This window comes from Macrosteles quadrilineatus, unplaced genomic scaffold (assembly GCF_028750875.1).
Source record: "Macrosteles quadrilineatus isolate MER2022 unplaced genomic scaffold, UCM_ALF_1.0 Scaffold_4__1_contigs__length_99947679, whole genome shotgun sequence".
Classification (NCBI taxonomy): domain Eukaryota; kingdom Metazoa; phylum Arthropoda; class Insecta; order Hemiptera; family Cicadellidae; genus Macrosteles; species Macrosteles quadrilineatus.
In genome coordinates this window covers 53,349,292-53,370,280 of record NW_026542597.1, presented here as the reverse complement: position 1 = coordinate 53,370,280, position 20,989 = coordinate 53,349,292, and the positions used below count along the sequence as shown (strand labels likewise).

At 36.9% G+C, this 20,989-nt stretch overlaps 1 protein-coding gene and 1 long non-coding RNA gene across 3 annotated transcripts in view; one reads left to right on the top strand and one right to left on the bottom strand.

The window, feature by feature from the left end:
* Window positions 1–4,622: 4,622 nt before the first annotated feature.
* LOC128993321 (uncharacterized) lies at window positions 4,623–9,993 on the bottom strand. Its single transcript, XR_008490751.1, has 4 exons — window positions 9,779–9,993; window positions 8,114–8,334; window positions 6,391–6,529; window positions 4,623–5,097 (listed from the first exon to the last, which is right to left on the bottom strand). It is a non-coding gene; the product is annotated as an uncharacterized LOC128993321 (long non-coding RNA).
* A 544-nt stretch (window positions 9,994–10,537) lies between these two features.
* The window catches only part of LOC128991680 (chromosome-associated kinesin KIF4A-like), a 50,198-nt gene continuing 39,746 nt past the window's right edge, over window positions 10,538–20,989 (top strand). For both annotated transcript variants that reach the window (XM_054414776.1, XM_054414775.1), the window contains exons 1-4: window positions 10,538–10,713; window positions 16,204–16,425; window positions 17,358–17,539; window positions 20,710–20,856. In XM_054414776.1, the coding sequence (XP_054270751.1) occupies window positions 16,206–16,425; window positions 17,358–17,539; window positions 20,710–20,856 (549 nt within the window). In that variant the 5' untranslated portion in view covers window positions 10,538–10,713; window positions 16,204–16,205. The remainder of the gene's footprint in view (window positions 10,714–16,203; window positions 16,426–17,357; window positions 17,540–20,709; window positions 20,857–20,989) is intronic.

The window sequence follows — 20,989 nt, the reverse complement described above, 5'->3', positions numbered from 1 at the left end:
GGAAATGTGAAAATTAAATGATATAATATTGCATTGCCATCCATTTGGGAGCTATGTTTCAAGTTTCAAGTCTCTAGCTCATCGGGAACTTTGTTTAAAATTGATATCAAAATTTGTAGGAAAGCGACTAGCGAGCTAATAAAAACAAGCCCATGGGGCGTAGCACAAGGGAAATATGAAAATTAAATGATATAATATTGCATTGTCATCCATTTGTGAGCTATGTTTCAAGTTTCAAGTCTCTAGCTCATCGGGAACTTAGTATAAAATTGATTGCAAAATTTGTACCAGACAAGAAATAAGCGAGCTAATAAAAAACGTTTTAATATATAATTCTGAGCAATTTGCAGACAAAACTCTAATTTTATTTATGAAGATTTATTGTTTGTTTGTTTACTCTATTACTGAATTATTAATTATAATTATGAATCTTTGATTCTCAATTCTCATTACTGTATAAGAAAACCGGGCTGACACTAACAATGACAGTTTTTTACTTTCCTAAATCCTAACCCTATTTTCACAAGGTCAGTTTGTGTGGTATATTTTCCAGGGCGGCTATTTCAGTGACATCCATATCCATCCATGTTAATCAGACACAATAACAAACACTGAAAATCTTCAAAAATATTGATCAAAATGGTTCCTTGTGCTGGAAATATGTAAACACCTTACCTACTCTATGTTAAAAAAATCTAAAATCGTATAACTCATTGAGCGAAGCTCTTATACGTCGACTCTTATGCATTTCGTAATCGCAGAGGATACGCGTCCGGTAACCGTGTACGTCGATTAGACGTCCGGCAATTACTGTCATAACCTAACCTAACCAACCAAACTTGCTGATAATGAAAAAATCGAATTAAGGTTAAATTCTTTCTCTATTAGAAAATTATAAATGCCAAAAATTCTAATTAAAGATGTACAGTTAAGAATAAATGGTATTCAATGCAAAATCTTCGACAAAAAGTTAATGTCACCAATGGGACTCGAACCCTGGACCTCTTGCATATCAGCCGAGCATCTTATCCACTACACCACGACCACCGATGGTTGGTGATGGTATTGTTGTAGTAAAGGCGTTCCAGGTTCCCGCAACCCCATGACGTCATTGCCGGACGTCTAATCGACGTACGGTTACCGGACGCGTATCCTCTGTGTTTCGCAATACGCAATCTCCTCCAAGACGGCTGAAGTAATCATTTTCAAATTTTGCATGGTGATAAAGACCATATATCGGTGAGTGCTAACAACTATATGGTGTTAAAAAAACTCTCTAAGGAATCCCCCCCACTGGCTCTAAAAATTTTTATGTAATCTTTATGGACGCAGTATTTGACACAAAAACAAAGACACAAGATCAGCTGTTGACGTATTAAAGGACTTAACTGAAACGGCTACTTTAAAAAAGGTCGTAGGTAAAAGGAATTACTGTAACTGTTATCACCGATATTAGAACAGAAACGGTATGGTTCATAAACATAAAAAATGACGTCACTAGCTTTTTATTATAATAATAGTTGTTTTATTACAAATCCAGTTATTTTATTATAATAAACCTTTTAATTGGAAGTCAAATATACTTTTTATACTAAATAAATTGTTTTTAATTTAATTCCCTCATCAGTAGATTGAAATATATAAAAATAGTCACACAATGTCCACAAAATGTCAATATCAAGCAGCTGATTCGAATCCTACGTGGTGTTTTCTAGTTATGTTTAATTTTTTTACTCGTATTATGGATACTAGTACCTGGGGACCGAGCTTTGCTCGGGAAAAGTCATTAGTTCACTCTGAAAGCAGTCTTAGTATTGGAAATACATAAATCTATTCCCAAACTCCACACGGCTCGCCTTTACTACGTCCTACACCATTTCCTACGTCTTGGACCTGTTTTCCTCCCTTCCCATAGCATATTTTAAGATTGCAGATACCTCAATCTAATCCTCATAGACAGTTCCCACACTCCGGACTACTCGCCTTGACTACTTCCTTCACCACTTCATACGTCACGGACATGTTTCCCTCCATTCCCATAGCATTTTAGGATTGCCCATACCCTTATCTAATCGTCATAAACAGTTCCCACACTCCGGACTGCTCGCCTTTTGACTACTTCATTCATCACTTCCTAAGTCACAGACCTGTTTCCCTCTATTCCCATAGCATTTATGATTGCCTTTACTACTTCCTTCACCACTTCCTACGTCGCGGATCTGTTTCCTTCCCTTCCTATAGCATTTTAAGAATTGCAGATACCTTAAGCTAATCATCATAAACAGTTCCCACACTCCGGACAGCTCGCCTTGACTACTTCCTTCACCACTTCCTACGTCACGGACCTGTTTCCCTCCCTTCCCATAGCATTTTAGGATTGCAAATACCTCAATCTAATCGTCATAAACAGTTCCCACACTCCCGACTGCTCGCCTTGACTACTACCTTCACCACTTCCTACGTCGCGGACCTGTTTCCCTCCCTTCCCATATCATTAACTACTTCCTCACCACTTCCTACGTCGCGAGCCTTTTTCCTTCCCTTCCTATAGCATTTTAAGAATTGCAGATACTTTGATCTAATCGTCATAAACAGATCCCAGACTTCGCACTGCTACCCTTGACTACAATGTATCGAGTAATCTTCAGTATAATCTTTGCTAGATATTAACATGTGATGTTTTACCTTTTGTACTGTATTTGTAATTTGTTGTATACTGTGGGTAGTTGGCTTATTATGAACACATGCTACTTTACTTTTTACTTGTTATTTAATTCAGCCAACATGGTTACCTAGCAACCCATAAGACTAATGTTAAAAAAAAATTGATTTTCAGTTGCATTTTTCTACGTAATTAAATTTTTGTTGGCAGTTCTAACTGCAGTAAACTCGTTTTTATGCCAGAAATAAACTATTTACAACATTTGAAGAAAATCGTCGGAGCCGTTTTCGAGATCTTGGTGCAAGCATACATACATACAAGCAAACCTTGCTCGTATTAGAGTATAGGATAATAAAAAGTGTTCCAATAGTTACATGAATAACGAAACCCGGTTCTTATAAAAAAAAGTTGAAACATAAATTGAACTAGGTATATGTTGCTCGAAATCGAGCAATCGCAAAGAAGTACATAAAGGAGTTATTTAAAAACAAATAACTTGTTTAAGAACAAATATAATATAAGTTATAAATTCCGATGAGTTTAAAAGAGTCAACCCAAAGATTACGTAACTAATAATAATACTCACAATGTACTTACCAGTTCAACATAACCAACATTTCTTGTAAATATTTTATCATGTTTCAAAAGCTGATCTGGCTTTTAGCATGGTGGAAGGAAAAAACATAGGTGTGCTATTCCCGTCATATTCTGACGTCACTTGGATTGCAAACAAAAGATCACCTGATTATAACTGTCAAATTAGTATATGTATTTGTTTTGATTTGGTTGTTATTGTTTTTATAATGTGTGTTTTTATAAAAAAAAAAACATTAACAATCAAATCAAAACAAATACATACTAATTTGACAGTTACAATCAGGTGATCTTTTGTTTGCAATACAAGGACGGGAATAGCACACCTATGTTTTTTCCTTCCACCATGGGCTTTTAGTGTGTGTGAAATGTTTCCCACTTATAGTCGCAATAGGTTCTCCATGTTGGTCTTTGTCAATGATAATGTAGTTTGCGTGGTATCACCCATTGTCGCCAGTAAGTTTACAAATTTCAGTCTTTATTTTAATAGCACCAAATAACCATTAACTACCTGATTTTCTGCATAACCTCTCTGTCACAATTTTACAATTAACATATGTTCTTCTTCTCACTTTAAATTTCTGACAACAGCTGGAGTTTCATAACAATGTTTGTTTCCCATGTTAATCTTATGGAGAAATACAAAACTTTAAAGGGCCCCAGGTCCTCACTCTCTAATTATTTCCCTAAAAAGAAAGTTTCTTGCACAACTTCACGTTATGCTCTTTCCAATGACACCAAAAACATGTCAATCGGTTCAGTAATTTCAAAAGTAATTGTCACAAAAAACCTGCTTGCGTATTTAATAAGTATAGATTTAACCCTTAGAGTGCCAGGCGAGAAATAAAAGTAACGCTCAAAAAATGCCGATGATTATTCCCGAAGGTCGCGCTTAAAATGCCGAGCGCAATCTGGCGATTTTTAGGTTAAAATTTCGTAAAAATCGAATTTTCGATATTTCGACCAACGAAAATCGATGTATCGCATCTAGTAACTTTCGACTCAATGTTAATATATGGGTTAAAAGAATCCGAGTATCCATTCGGTTGTTATGACAACTGTTCGATCATTACGAAACGTCCGGTCAGCCGGACGTTGGCACTTTTGGCTCGTTCTAAAAACGTCCGGTCGGCCGGACGTCGGCACTTTTGGCTCGTTTTAAAAACGTCCGGTTCCCTGGACGTTGGCACTCAAAGGGTTAAAAAAATTAGGTACATCAATCTCCTTAAAACCAAATCACAAATCCTTCAATCACTCAAAAGTCACAATAAATCATTAATAAAAACACAAACATTAGCTGTTATAAACTCTAGAATATTGTTATGCCTTTTTAATAGTGTGTCATCAAAATATATAAAAAACAACATTTCATTTCATATAATTTTATTCATTTCAGTACATCAATACAGGAATAGCGATCTATACTATATAAAGTTGGAAATGATTAATTTACCAAGTATCGAAATATAAGAAGGTTTCTACTGACTTATACAATCCCCGCCCATAGAACAGGCACCCTGCTAGTTAAATATCAAGATATCTCTTGTTACCCAAGACAAGGTAAGTTAGTGAAAGTAATCATTTTAACAAACATAATAAACAGTATTTTTTTTACCAGGCAGAAGTACAAACAAATATTAAAAATGTAAGAAAAAATCTTCATAAAAACAATAAAATTATCTTAATTTAATAATCTAAATGAGAAAAAAATGTAAATACTGATGTTCAAAATAAATGTTAAACTAATCAACATAATGGATCCAAACTGATTTGTCTCCACTTCTTCAGCCTCCTCTCCCCCAACCTCCATGCCTCCATCGCCATCCACCCTGTCATCAGGCCTGGATAGTGGATATAACAGAACAAAAATTAATAATTAAAACAGTATTCTGAACAAAGAGTCTTTTTATGCATACTTCTATCATTATTTAATGTAGGCTACTCAGTGGCGTACTGAGGGGGGGGGGGAGGGCGGTTTGCACCAGGCCCCACACCAACATAGGCCTCCAAATCAGGGCCGTATTCCCCTAACAGTGGACACTGCGATTGCCAAGGGCTTCGGCCTGGGAAGGGGACTCACTTGGGGCCTCAAAAGAATGCTTTTTCTCTTGGAAAATAAATTTTCCCACAATCTGTTAGAATTAGGGGGTACAATAATCCAAGTTTGTCTTGTATTCTCATGATAGCCGAAAGCGTCTGCAAAGATTGCGTGATCGAAATTTACGACTACCAGCGATCGCGGGTGACGATAATCAGGCCTCGCAACCGCGAAAGATGTTCACGATTGCTCCGAGGATGCCCACAATTTTAACCATTGGCGACCTTGGGAGATGAAGATGATGACCCTGCAATCACGATTTGGTCATTACCGAGGACAATATCGTTTAATTTTGCCACAATTGCAGTAACCGTTTGGATCAATACATAAGTGCCGACCCATATAACCCATTTTGTATAGGACAAAATATAACGTACAGAGTGTGGCAAAATTATCTGACAGTTTTCTTTGCTGCCCTGTCGGGCGAGTGACTGGCGGAAGGTGGTGGGGATAGGGGCGCTTCAAGGCCTACGAGCGGACATTTTTAGTTGCCATGGTTTCAGTGTTGGTCATCACTGAAACAGAAGAGTATTTTGAAGGCTTTTCAAGTTTGTAGGGTACTATTTATTTGGACATAATTTGAACGAGGTTGGAGAAACTTTAAGATAAGTGTATAGAGCTGAATAAAAGGAGATTATAGCAAAATAAATCAAATTTATCACAACAAATTGTGTTATTCTATATTCTTCTAAGGTCTTATTGAACCACGCTTGTACTAAATACCTTATTGATGTATGAGAATTTTTTGTTTCAACTGCTTCTGTTGACAGGGGCTTTTCCATTTGTCTTAAAATTATTGTTGTTTCAGTACTTACCAAATGTAAAAACTATGACATATTCAGAAAAATTATAGTTATGGTGTCAAAAAATATAGCCTACATTTCCTAAAAAACAAAAGCAAATTTTTGGGCACCTCTCGAGTTAAAATGCTGGTTAAATACTAGTAATTCAGGAGGGTTATGCGACATAGGCTTGGGGGCAATGGACACGGCCCTGGTTTTATAAGTATTAAATTTAAGTAAATGGCAAAACTTACCATTAGTTAGTTCTCTTCAATCTTAGTCTTTACTTCGCCCCATCCTCGATCTCCTCTTCCTCTGGCACCTCTCCCCTGTATTCTCCAATGTCGGAGGATATTAATTACAACGCCCCCATTTTACTGGTAGGCTTCAGTTCTGTACAGAAATATTGCAAAAAATAGTGTTATACAAATAATTTTAGTCCAACAAATAATACAAGTGTGTACACTCCTTTCTATATTTGCGATATTCAAATAGGTACAGCTAATAGGAAAATGTTTGAGCAAATCTGGGTCAAGTTAGTACAAATATTAGAATTTGTAACAATAATTTGGTTTAGACAAAATAAATTGGTTTAACTTGTTCGCTACCACAATTATATGGAATTTACGTTCGCATAGACCACCGACGCATATTTGCGTCAGCTGATCACATTGAAATAGACTAACGACGCACACTTGCGTCGGTGTTCAATGTTATTAATCAGTGTATTTCTTAGCAACGGTCTATTTTAAAGCCCTGATTTTATCGTATCGGTCTAGAGGGATATCTGCCGCAAATGTGCGTCGCTTGGTCTGTGGATATGACGATTGGTTACGTCACACAACAGTTGGCAACATTGTTGTTTACATTGTGCATTCCGCGACATCTCAGAACAGATGTAAACGTTATAACCTTTGCAGTTTTGGCGAGTGGTGGAGTTTCTTGATTTGTTTGTGTAAAAGCTTGAAACAACCAAATTTACAACGACGCTTAAACGTGTGTCGCCTGGTCTATTGAAACGAAAATGTAGGTAATCTTTTTATCTAGATTTCATTAAATAAACTGACCGACGCATATATGCAGCGTTTTGAAAGTTGCTCCAAACGATAAATAAAAACATTATTTATTGCTTACTTATTCACTTAAGGTTAATATGAAGACAATTCGTCCATTTAAACGATATTTCTCTTTTGGTCTGTTGGCAATGTTATTCCTATATCACTTGGTCTGTAAGCAACGTCATGATCATTCCTTTTGGTCTGTAGGAGTGACCGGACCAACGCATATGTGCGTCGCTCGGTAGCGAACGTGTTAAACATTAATTATATGTTATTTCCCAATTTGCAAAAATGCAAGCTCTAGCCTAATTAAGACATTTCCAAACAACATGTTTCGAGATGTATCCAAATACATTTTAAGTAGGGGCCTAGTTTTAATTTTTTATAAAAAAAACTATAAATTTGCATAAAGATTATAATTAATTATCCTTATGTTCCACCAAAAACTATTAATAATAGTTTATTTGTGTAGGTAACTAGTGGGCGAAGTGGCACTTTGCTACACATAAGAGAAATGTTTACGCACGAACCGTAGGCGAGTGTGGAAAGTTTCTCGAGTGCAGCAAAGGCAGTTTGCACTTGTGTTACACATTATATTTTCCCTAAAGTTACCATAAAACATATAAATAATTAGTTGTTCAAACTCTGTTCAACACTAAATGAAATGATTCAGTTTGGATCAGTTTCTATGGTTGTCGATAATATGGAACCCACCCAAATATGGACAGTAAGTTTAGGCCTAGGACATAAAAATGTTCTTTCCATTTATGATAACCCAACCTAACATAACCGCCGCAAAGCGCTGTATAGCCTATCTGTAGCCTCCGGATAATACTTACCAAAGTACCGATTTGAACATTGAATAACTTAGTTAACAAACATAGCCTAGAATCTATCACAAAGGGGAAAGAATGTTCACCTCACTTAAGTTATGGTTAGACCAAGTAACATTATCACGGCAGTATGGTAATTGCCTCCAGGGTCCACAACTCTGGTCTCTCTTTCTCTCTCATCTGCAGTGATGTCGATGGCAATGTCGTCCAGAAAGGTTAGTCCTCTTAACTTATTGGTTCAAGACAATATTTAAAATAGAGACCAATTTGGGTTCAGGTCAAATTACAGCCTTTGCTCCAGGATCATCTATAAAATTAACATTGATGTCATCAGCAATGAATTATATAATCCAAGTCTAGTCTTACACCAAATACAAACAGCTCTAGAATATTTGACAGCACATAATTTTACGTCCTACACTCATTCCAATGAATATATTTCTTTAATACTTTCTTACTTATTACTTGGCGACCATACAAAGTATAGTCTGATTTTTACCGGAGTGCGGCTGGAGCTCAGCCCTACCTGTGAGGGACCCGACTCACGCACGCACACTCACCACCGTCCTAATTGCCTGAAATTGCCCCGATCCCCTATTCACTAAGTAGAAATATAAGATCTGTTGTATGATACCTCAAAATTGCAATTCATTTGATTTTAGATATACAGTAAAATGGTTAGTGTTAATAAATTTGTTGTTTAATTCAATGAAAAATGAGTCCAAACACGAAATGATTATGACAAGTAGCTAGCTAATAAAAACGTGTTAAAATATTCGTAGCTTTTACACTTTGTAAGCAAAATATATATTGTTTGGTAGGTATCATTTTACTAAGCATTTTGAGCTGAAGTCAAAATCGTTACCACATTTTATAACAAACGTAAAATTAAAAAAAATTATAGTTCAATTTCCGTGAGCCAGCGATGACTCGTGCGGCAGGACAATGGTCCGTCCCACGTCCGTCCTAATCCCTTGCGTCTGTGTGTGTGAGGCCTGTGTGTGTGAGAGTATGGTCGACCCTTCAGCCAGCCGATTTCCGTCAACAATCACACTATAGGTACCGTATTTTAAGACAAGTATGAATGGAAATGAGTGTAGGATCAGGATGAGTGGCGCGATCTTGTAGTCTTGTTAGTGACTAAGGCCGACATTCCTTAGACACAGCTGTTAATTAATAGCCCATACAGCTAATGGCAACTAAGGGACCTACGGTTTATAGTGGAATCCGAACCACATTATTGCCTTGGTATATACGAATTGGTCTAATTATCAGGATAGTACTGCGGATAGTCGTAGTACTCACTCGTGCGGACGTTAATCCACACCAGGGAGTATCGCATCCACAGTGCATGCCTATAAATATCCACAATTCGTAACCTCCTAGTAGTTGGATTACAGGACGACGCCACCCGTCCCAGTCATATTGATTATTTCATTCAATAAACTTAGGCCTATATCAATTTTGGGTAATGTTAGGGTAAAACTTAACCTAACGGAATGAAATATTCAAAATATTAAATAGTCTTGTATTAATATCTTTCATTTGAATGAATGTAGGACATAAACTAAAGTGCAGCCAAATATTTTTACATAAACAAATTTTTAAAGTTGACACTGGGTCAGTGGGAAAAAGAGACAATCCTAATAGCCTAGGGATAGTGCCTATTCAAACATTTGCTACAATATTGCTTGATGATCCAGAATTAGCCTACGAATAAGCTGTATCTTAGGTTCTTGTTGGTGACTTACCTAAGTTAGTGTCTGGTAGGACTACTTAATGTTATTAAGTTATCACGTTGATTACGTTTTTTACCAAATAAAAATTAACTTATTTCACATTATTCCTTAAAAACTATTGTTTGTAACACTCGAGTCATCTATTTTCTTGTAAACAAGGAAAGAAATAAAAAAGATAAATATTTACAATATAAAAGTTTTTAGTCAATATATGGCCAGCTTGAAGATGTCCGTCGGAATTCGGAATCAAATATTGCGATTGCGACTCGTGAGTTGAGGAACTGAACGATGAATTAGAACAACTCCTTTTCAAGAGTAGCTCTGAAGAACGGGTGCTTGTCGATATACTGGGACTATTTCAGTGTCGACAAAATGAAACTATTTCATTGTCGACAATATGGGATGTCGACAATTTGTGGTGTCGATCATTTGCGACGTCGGTTATTTGGGATGTCGGTTAAGTGGGAATATTCCAGTGTCGACAAACTGGGAATAATTCAGTTTCGATCAATTTCTACGGTTGTCGATATTATGGAACCCACCCTTGTATTCATAGGTACCATTCGATTCGCCACTCGGCAAATTGTCTCTCTTGACTCTGTGTATGTGCTAGTTCTTCTTCTCAAAGTTAGCGTTAGCCAGCGAGCCAATCAAATCAGCTACTCCACTCTCCCACTCACACTCACGCTAGCCAGCCAGCCAGACCGCTTTATTTCAGATTTCAGTTAATCTTCAGTTTCTTGTTCTTGTTCAAAAGTTCCCTTCCCTTTTAACTTTTAACGGTACTGGTTTTTAAGTTTTATTATTACATTTATACAAATAAGTTTAATTTATGGAGCTGCAAGATCTTAATAGTTTTCCAGTATTAATGTAATTTTCGTGCAAATTCATGGAAGCAGCTTATCGAGAATTTAAATCATTGGTACTCTTTCAATAGCTTACTGAAGGTAAGTTGGTTATAATACTAACTTTCTTTCTCACGATGGCTAACTTTCAAATGGTTGTTTTTACTTCTCGATAGTAATAAACTCTGTGATATTAAGTTAGTTTTAGACCTATTTATTAACTTAAAATGCCATTTTTTTCCGTAGACTTCAAAGTACAATTTGTAACTCACTTCTCATGAAAAATGTTTGACTCTTCCAATACATTTGTAATGTAATATGTCACATTTGTAATACTTAAAATAAACATGTGTTATAGGCCTTAACTCAATTTTATTTCATCAGTCAAAACGTTACCATGTAGGCCTAAGCTAGTAAAATATGGAACCAAATTTTTGTTTTGGTTTGGTTGCCAGACTTAGGCCTTGGCTATTACTTAACTTATTTGCTTTCTTCATCCTTGACCAACAAAAGTTGGATGGATTGCGTTATGTTCATAGCTCTCTCACAAATGACCAGACTGTAAGTTATTCTTTGTTCTTTAAGTTATTTGTTTAATACTTAAACTTACCTGCACTCCTTATTGACTTGTGCTTTATAAAAAACAAATAGCTTAGGCTATCCCTACTTAAAAGTCTAAGACTTTGGTCGGAATCAAAAGGAAAGAAACGGGACTAAAGGCGTAAAAACTTAGGTAAGAGGTAGGTAAACTTAGGTAGCCTAGGTCCTACTGTATTGATAGAGGTATGAATAGCTTAAGTTCTAAGAAGTGTTTTCTGCTATCGGCCAGTTGGCCTAGGCTAAAGTCGTTAAGCCTAGACTAGATCATGATCAAATCATTTCAAATCAAATAGGCTAATTTATTGTCCATAAACTAGGCCTACTTTTAATGCATAGGTCTAGGCCTAATTAGGCTTTGGGCCTACTCATAGGTCTAATTTTCCTAGTTGGTTTTGTTTGAGCAAAAGAAAAACTAATTAGCCTACCCCTGCCGCATCAAACCTGCAGACTAAGTGAATTTCCATTTGCCTGATCTGATTTTCAATTAGGCTTACTTACGGTAAGTTTACTTAAATCTACTTCATTAACTACCGGTACCATGTGGGGGTAATACTGAACTTTTACTGCTTATGTTTATTATTTAGCCTAAGTTATTATTTTTTTTTTCCTAGGACGCTAGGCACGAGCCTGGGATTGATAATGCCGCAACCCCTAGGTCTACCCTAAAGTTTTTCATCTTACTTCAGGCTATACATTTATATATTTTTATATATAGGTAATATGTGTCCGATAGCGCGATAACTCGAGCAAAAATGATCCGATTTTAATGAAATTTGGTACAAACGTGTGATCCTACGTTTGTTCGAACGAGTTTGTGATCCAGCATGATCGGACGGACCATGGGAACAGGGGTTTATGGTAAGTTTTATGGGGTACAAATGGGTTTTTTTCAATTTTTGACCATAAAAACAGAAAATGTTGCAATTTCTTTTTAAACCGTTTTGTAGAGCTTAAAAAAATAAATAATTTAGGCTAGTATAATGAAGGGCTGTTGTATGCCTAGACGGTCACGGAGAATATTCAAAAATAAGTGTAATTTAAAATTCCCATGTTATTCTTATGAAGAAAATGAAAATTGTTGTAGTTTACTTGTTTATGGATATATTGATAACATTTAGCAAATTTATTTATTTCATCCTATACTATTGACGTATGGTCAAAAAACACTTTTTACCTTCCCCGTAGCAGCAAACCTAAGCACTTGTTAAATCTAATCTTATTTAAATAGGGAATAAATAACTTATGTCTTATTTATGAAAATATTTTAGTACAAATGTAATCAGACAAGTTGAAATTCGCTTACTCTGCAGGTTTGCTGCGGCGGGGGTATGGTGCACCAGTAACAGCTGCGGCTGACTGTCAAGCACCCAGCCGCAGAATTTTTGTTTCGGATCATAAGTCAGGACTCCGGTTCTTGATTGACACCGGCTCTGACGTATCATGTTAAATCCAAAACGTCTTCTACGAGACCGTCGCACATCTACAGACTTTGAACTTAGTGCCGCCAATGGTACTGTAGTACAATCAAGATTTACGGAACCTGTTCTATGACATTGGACCTAGGCCTTCGCCGTAGTTTTGCATGGCAGTTCACAGTTGCAGATGTCAGTGTTCCAATCATTGGCTCAGACTTCCTCAGTTACTACCATTTGCTTCCTGACTGTCGTTTGTTGCGACTTCATGATGCCAAAACTGGACTTATCACAGGAGGACAACTTTCCGTTACGGTTCAATATAGCGTGAAATCCGTAGTCACTAGCCTACTTCTCCCCTCTCTAAAATCTTACATGAATTCCCTGAAATTACTCACCCTCCAGGATTGCCTCGAGAAGTGAAACACCAGACAGTACATCACATACACACGGCTCCAGGACCGCCTGTATTCTGCCGACCACGACGGCTGGCACCTGAAAAGCTCAGCATTGCAAAGAGTGAATTTGCCGACATGGTAAAATGTGGTACAGCACGTCCGTGGGCTTTACCCCTGCATTTGGCGCCGAAAGGAGAAAATGGACGGAGACCGTGTGGAGACTACCGTGCGTTGAATGCACGCACCACTCCAGATAGGAATCCTGTTCGAATCATTCATGATCTTTCAAATAATCTTTCAGGCTGTAACGTAGGTATTTTCTGTCATAGATCTAGTTAAAGCATACCAACAAATCCCTGTACACCCAGATGACATACAAAACTGCTATCACAACTCCATTCGGCCTTTTTGAGTTTCCATTCATGACTTTTGGGTTACGTAATGCTGGCCAAACATTCCAGCGTTTCATAGATGAAGTGACCCAAAACCTAGATATTACGTTCAGCTACTGTACATTGATGATATTTTAGTGTTTTCCCTATCAGCTGGAGAACATGAGCAACATCTTAGGACTTTGTTCAAAAGACTCCATTCCTATGGTGTTATTGTAAACTCGTCCAAGTGTGTTTTTGCAATGCCTGAAGTGACGTTTTTAGGCTACTAAGTTTCAGCATCAGGTGTTTACCCTCCACAAAACCGAATAGCTGCTCTTAAGGAGTACCAACTACCTAAGACAATGCGTGGTCTTCGACAGTTCCTAGGTATGATCAATTTCTATCGTAGATTCTTACCTAAAGCTGCAGAACTCCAAGCACCTTTACACTCTCTGCTTGCTGGTGCAAATTGCAAGGGATCACTTCCTGTGCCTTGGACCCCAGAGACTGAGGAGGCGTTTCAAGCTTGCAAGTCTAGTTAGTCATCAGTGACACTCCTATATCATCCGAAACATGACGCCCCGCTTGGACTGTTTAAAGACACCTCTGACGTCAGTGTATGAGCTTGCCTTCAACAATTTGTTGAAAATTCACTTTCACCAAAGCAAAGCTCTTGGCTGGCGTACTACCGTGAACTTCTTGCTGTGTATGAAGCAGTACAGCATTTTCGTCATTTTTTGGAAACCACAGCATTTACCATTTTTACGGATCATAAGCCACTCATCTTTGCTTTTCATCAACGTCGTGAGAAACTTCCACCTGTTCAACTACATCTGCTTTCATTCATATCCGAGTTTTCTACAGACATAAAACACATCGTAGGTTCAGAAAACATTGTTGCCGATGCTTTATCACGTGTAGAGGCTATTTCATGTTCATTGGATCCTGAGTCAATTACAAAGCTCAGATGACAAACTCATCAACCTCATAAACAATAACAATTCATCTCTCAAAATACAGAAGATCCAAATCCCTGGAACAAACTCATTCATCTTTTGTGACACTTCAAAAGGGACCCAAAGACCTTACATTCCAGTTGAACTAGGGAAGAGAGTATTTCATTTTGTTACATGACCTTAAGCCACCCAGGCATTAAAGCTACTGCAAAGCTTGTAGCAGATCGATTTGTCTGGCCAAGTATTCAAAAAGATTGTCGTAACTGGGCTCGTACTTGTGAGCAATGCCAACGTTGCAAGGTAACACGAAATGTTCATGCTCCTCTAGGAACAATTTCTTTACCATCATCACGCTTTGAGCACATCCATGTTGACATAATTGGGCCTTTACCACCAGCAGGACCATACAAATACTGTCTTACAGTCATAGACCGTTACACTAGGTGGCCTGAGGTTCATCCTTTAAAGGGGATTACTGCAGAAGAAGTCGCTGAAGGTCTAGTCTCGTGCTGGTTTTCTCGTTATGGTGCTCCTTCAAGAATAACTAGTGATCAAGGCCGCCAATTCGAATCATCCTTCTTCAAGTCCCTTGGAAAAACTTTCAGCTCTGAAAGAATCAGGACTTGCAGTTACCATCCCTGTGCCAATGGATTGGTGGAGAGATTCCATCGTCATCTCAAAGCTTCACTGATGTGTCATCACGACAAATCCTGGCTGGAAGCTCTTCCGATTGTTCTCCTAGGTATAAGAAGTGCGTAATGCGAGGATCTTCAAGCATCAACGGCAGAAATTGTTTTCGGACAACAGTTGAGACTTCCACGAGAATTGTTTGATCTCCCTGTTGACGGACCCAGGCATGAAGATCCTACTGATTATGTTGTACGACTCCGTCAACACATGTCTTCAATCAGACCTGTCCAAGCTTTATGCCACGTCAAACCCAAAACTTTTATATTCCAGGATCTTAGAAAGTGCACCGATGTTTTCCTAAGAGATGTCTCTGTGAAACATGCTCTTCAGCCTCCCTACAACGGACCATATCCTGTAATTTCTCGTGATGAAAAATCCTTAGTAATATCACAGAATGGCAAGCAAGTACGAGTGAGCTTAGACAGGGTGAAGCCTGCATATGTGTTACCTGACAAATGTAATCATCCAACAATCAAAGAGCCTCAAAATATACAAATATAATCTTCGAACACATCCCTCAACCTCCAAACCCGTCATCATTGTTCAGAAACTATACAACTCGATCTGGTTGAAATGTAAAGCTAAAGCTTCCTGGACTTCCAGTCTCTGCGGGGGGCTGATGTGGCGTCAACTTAGCCACATCTGTGATGCCTTTGGTCTATACTTTATTTAATATTTATTATGAACAGCTGTTGCTAGTTTTGTTAAACATTTAGTTTTGACTGTTATGATTTAGCAGATTTCTTCATTCGTTTGTAAATAAAACTTAGTCAAATATTCGTTCATATAGTGGTGATATTATTTCATACAGATTACTCACACTATACATTTATGATTTTCTTCTGTCTTCTAGTAAACACCTTTTACCCCCCTAAGGAGGAAACAAAATATTTAGTTCTAACAAAGATGTGTGGAGCTTAAACATTTTTACTTATAATGTTTAATAAAAGGTACAGCCGATAAGTAATGAGGTATTAACTTAAGTACTTTCATTTTAAAGGGGGAAGGGACTTTAAACTCATCCTTTATATATATATATCTCAGATCTTTTATTTTATTTACTTTTATTTACTTCATCAAAATAACTTAACTTATATTTGTAGGAAAATCATCCCCACAATTAACAGGGGTCGTTTTATAGTGGTCCATATATTTGTTTTAGACATGGATTCCGTTCAAGTTGCCATACGTGTCAGGCCCTTAGTGCCTCATGAGTTGGAGAGTGGATGTAGATCTTGTGTGGAAGTCATTCCTGAGGCACAGCAAATCGTAACCAAAATGAGGAATGACAAGTTTACTTTCAACTACGTGTTCGACAGCAGCACACCACAAATTGACATATATGAAACAGCTGTTCAGAACCTAGTAAATCAGCTTTTCAAAGGTATTTGCCATTATTTTGTAACATTTAGTTTTGATATTATTTTATAATATAAGTTGAAGTAAAATTTTATAATATAAGTTGAAGTAAAAATATGAGAATTTTTGAAGTGCCTTTTTAAGTTAGGCCTAACACTGTTCTGGGCTATTATTCTCTAATTGCAGTTTAACTTGAACCCTCACTATATAATTCCAACTCGGTTGATACAGATATAGTAAATTTGGAAGCCATTTGGCATCTGCTGACTTTCCTCACAGCAAAGTTAGGAATGTGTTAGGCTTTTTGTGAACTGTTCTGCCACTGTCCAGGCTAGGTAGCTTACTTTGGTACACTTTTGTACTTTAAATTCAGATTACTGTAACTTACATTAGTCATGATTTTTTACATAGTATGCAAATGTGTATCATTATATGCCTACCTACAAGGGATAGGCTACCCGTACGGTCCTGGAATAGCACTGCCTTGGCATTATGTAGGGTACTAAAACTATTTGTATGTCTATAACGTTTTCTGAAATGAAAGTAGGTAGGCCTAGTAGATAAACTAACCTCTATAAGACTAGGAGGTTGGAATAACTTACTGACTGAAATTTTGATTCAAGTTTATGTGTTTTAATTTTCAGCAAACGTATCAAAACAATGTGGTCTTATATTGTAGCAAATGTTTTTGGAAATATAGCTTTAACCCAATGAGTCCATATACAAAGGAGGGCCTACTGGACGACACTACGCTCACCTTAATCACCATGCTAAAAATAGTTACAGTGGCTGCATTGCGTCAACTTGTGAAACTACTGAGCTCATCCCCAGAGTTCCATCATGTCCAATCAGCTTTGATATTGTGATGCTATGGTGTCTAGTTTAACATAGGTAGCTCACTGTTTTCTCTGTGAATATTGTCTTTATCTACGTCTCGTGACATTATTATTGTTTTAGGCTATAATGTCACAGTACTGGCATACGGTCAAACTGGCTCCGGTAAGACTTACAGCATGGGGACATGTCCCTCTGCTAACCCTGCAGATCAGGGCATTATTCAGAGAGCTATCAACGACATGTTTGTTAAAATAGAAAATGATGACGACTGGATGTTCAATGTTAGCGTCTCTTTCCTCGAGGTAAGCTTGCCAAAATTATTTTAGTATTAAGATCTATCATTTGTAGAGCCGTCAACTTTTTTATGGAGTTTCATTAAATGTTGTTAGGTTGTTTTGAGTTGAGAAAATTAAATTGAGTGCTCTGAATTCTCGCCAAAATCTCTGTTTGTTAGGTAAGGTTGGCATGATGGCATTTTTGCGACATTGACTATTGGATTCTAAAGTAGACATCCCACCTTTATGGACCAGCTGTCGCCAATTTTTTATTGATAAAAAACATGGTTGTGTGAGATCAAAATGCGTTGGTGCATAAAATTATATTTTTTAACTTATATTTTGCTGCTGGCGTAGTTGATGCGTCATAATAGTTGCTAAAGCTCACAATAAGTCCTTCCACCTGTTAGAATTGGTAAATAGTTCTTATAATCAACAGAAATTTTGATCAGCGCATTCTGTTGGTGGCTCACATCAACTACGACGATTTTGATTTTAAACATTTGACAGTTTTAACATGGGATGGAATCAATAATTGGAGTTGTATCAATAATTGTCAAAGAATGTGATTAACGTTACCATGGTAACCTATATAGATTTTAGGGGTCTGTTGTACAGAAAATTTAGGTCGGTACAGTTCGGTACGGTACAATATTTTGTACCTCGGTTCTCGGTACAAAATCGGTACAGTACGGTACGTGGATTTAGGTATTTTTGCGGTTTTCTTCTCAGAATTGTATTTAAACCATTATTTTAAATTTTAATACATTGACATTAGTATGGAAATGGATTATCCTACATTCATGGTTTTCTAACAACAATTACTGTACCAATCATTATTAAAACCTTTTACTCCTAAGATGATTGTGCCAAGAAAAAAAACACAGTTAAGATAAAGGCTTTACCTATTTTACTCTTATATTCTGAATAACCATGACAAATTTTGTTAGGAATAAACATTTTTGAAGCATTAATTTGATAAGATAATTTTACACAACTGGCAAATTATACAAGGCATGTTTTTTAAGTATGTACCGTTTTTAAATTGCTCCGTTCCAGCGCTGCAATTGGCATTTTGGACACTTTCGCTGTATATGTACATCTATTGGCAAGCCCTAGCCGGAAATTCCACAACAATTGGCCGTGTTTACATCCGGTTTCGAGCATTCAAAATGGTGCCGCCAATTGAGACTGCCGCCGACTGTGAAATGTGCGCTGTAATTAGATTTTTAAGTGTTAAAGGTGTGAAAGCCATTGAAATTTATCGACAGATTAGTGAGATGTATGGTCAGAACATTATGAGTGCTGGAATGATATGCAAGTGGGTAAGGGCATCTAAAGACGGCCCCACCAACGTTCATGATGAGCAATGCACTGGGCGGCGTCATTGTCCCCAGTACCCAATGCGTCGCTCATCATAAACGTTGGTGGGGCCGTCTTTAGATGCCCTTACCCACTTGCATATCATTCCGGCACTCATAATGTTCTGACCATACATCTCACTAATCTGTCGATAAATTTCGATGGCTTTCACACCTTTAACACTTAAAAATCTAATTACAGCGCACACTTCACAGTCGGCGGCAGTCTCAATTGGCGGCACCATTTTAATTGCTCGAAACCGGATGTAAACACGGCTGATTGTTGTCGAATTTCCGGCTACGGCTTGCCAATTGATGCACATACACAGCGAAAGTGTCCAAAACGCCATTCGCAGCGCTGGAACGGAGAAATTTAAAAACGGTACTTACTTAAAAAACGTGCCTCGTATATCCATTATTTATCTCAGGCTCAATCCAATTTTCTTAAAGCGTTCTTCCAGAGAATCAAAAGACCAAGGCCTAGATCTAATTATTTAGGAGGGCCTTTATAAATTGAGTATCAAACAATGAGGTTAACAATGAGGGTAGCAACAGTCAATATCATAATTCTAGTTCATACAATTTAGATTGCATAAAGTACCTAAATTACAATTAAAAACAAAAACATTTAAACCTTAACATGCATATCCAACAATATAAGACAATGATACAGAACATGGAATGACATAATTTGAGATCGAGCAGGCTTGCATAACGGAGAAAAATTATTCGCAAGCAACAACGCTTGTAGTTTCTGTCAATAGAAAGATAAAATATCCATTTATAACAAATATTTTAACTCATAAAATAAGATTGTAGATTAGTTACAAGTTTAATATGAAGTGATAAACAGTTGTATGGCAGTAGGCAATGGCCAGTGGCAAATTTAGGTATTCATGACAATTCTGACTGAGTTAACTTAGAGTAGAGATAAAATTGATTTTTTTGTGATTAATTTAAAACTATTATTTTTATGATAAAATAGAACTGGAGAAAGTCGTTAGGAATAAAAGTGATAAATGATAAAATATTAATGGATTTGGGACTGCTTATGGGTTTTTATTGCATCGTCACCCTAGTAATAAATTATGAAGACTAGAGGTCGTCCAGTGGTTGAAAACTCGACCAAAAACAATGTAATGTACAGAATTCTCTATTTACACCCAAACTGTATGTATATAAAACATGCGATTGTAAGTTCTTACGTTTGTTTTGATTTTTTTTTTATATTTCGTTGTTATTTCGTCACCCATAAGACCCATATACATTTTTAAAATTTTAAATCCAATTGTTGTGCTTATTTTGTGTCTATTTAATTTATGAAGGGGTTCTGCACATCTTCAGGAAAATATCTTTTAGTACAGTATGTGTAGATTTTTATTGCGATGGACACGAGCTGAGAAAAAAGGTTTTAAAGAAACATGCTTGCCTGTTAATATATAGATGTAAACAAACATCTGATAAGCATTTTTATGTGCTTGGAACCAATTACCTGACTACGATAGTAATTTGAAAGTAATTTATTATTATAATAAGCTGTATCCAGGACCATTAATTTCTACCCAATAATATAGGATGGCTGTGTTGAGTTTTGAAGCATCTAAGGCTGTCCTGACAGTTTAAAATTAGTTATTAAGTTAATTGTCATTATATTTAATCACTCTTATGACAAATAATTTAAATTAACTTATTATTGTGTGATAGCCTACAAGTATTAGATCATACATTCATTCTTTTAACACAGATAAATATTCTTATTTTCTATCAGCGTTCATCTTAAGTCGCCTTTATTTTCCCAATCCCACTGATCACATACCTAACTGGTTTTTGTTTCAGCTGTACAATGAACAGCTGATTGATTTGCTGAGCGAGAACAAGAACAGCACAGTAGATCTGCGTGAAAGCAATCGAGGAATCATAATTCCTGGACTGACACAAAAAACAGCTTTAACTGCAGCTGATGTCCTCCAATGTCTACAGCAGGTTATAAAGCATTTTTTGTTTTACGAGCAAACAATAATATTGTGAATACTGGTGAAAATAAACACAATTCTGTTTGTGAATCGTCCAACTCAAAAAGTGTTGAAAAGCATATCACTTCACTGTTCAAAAAATG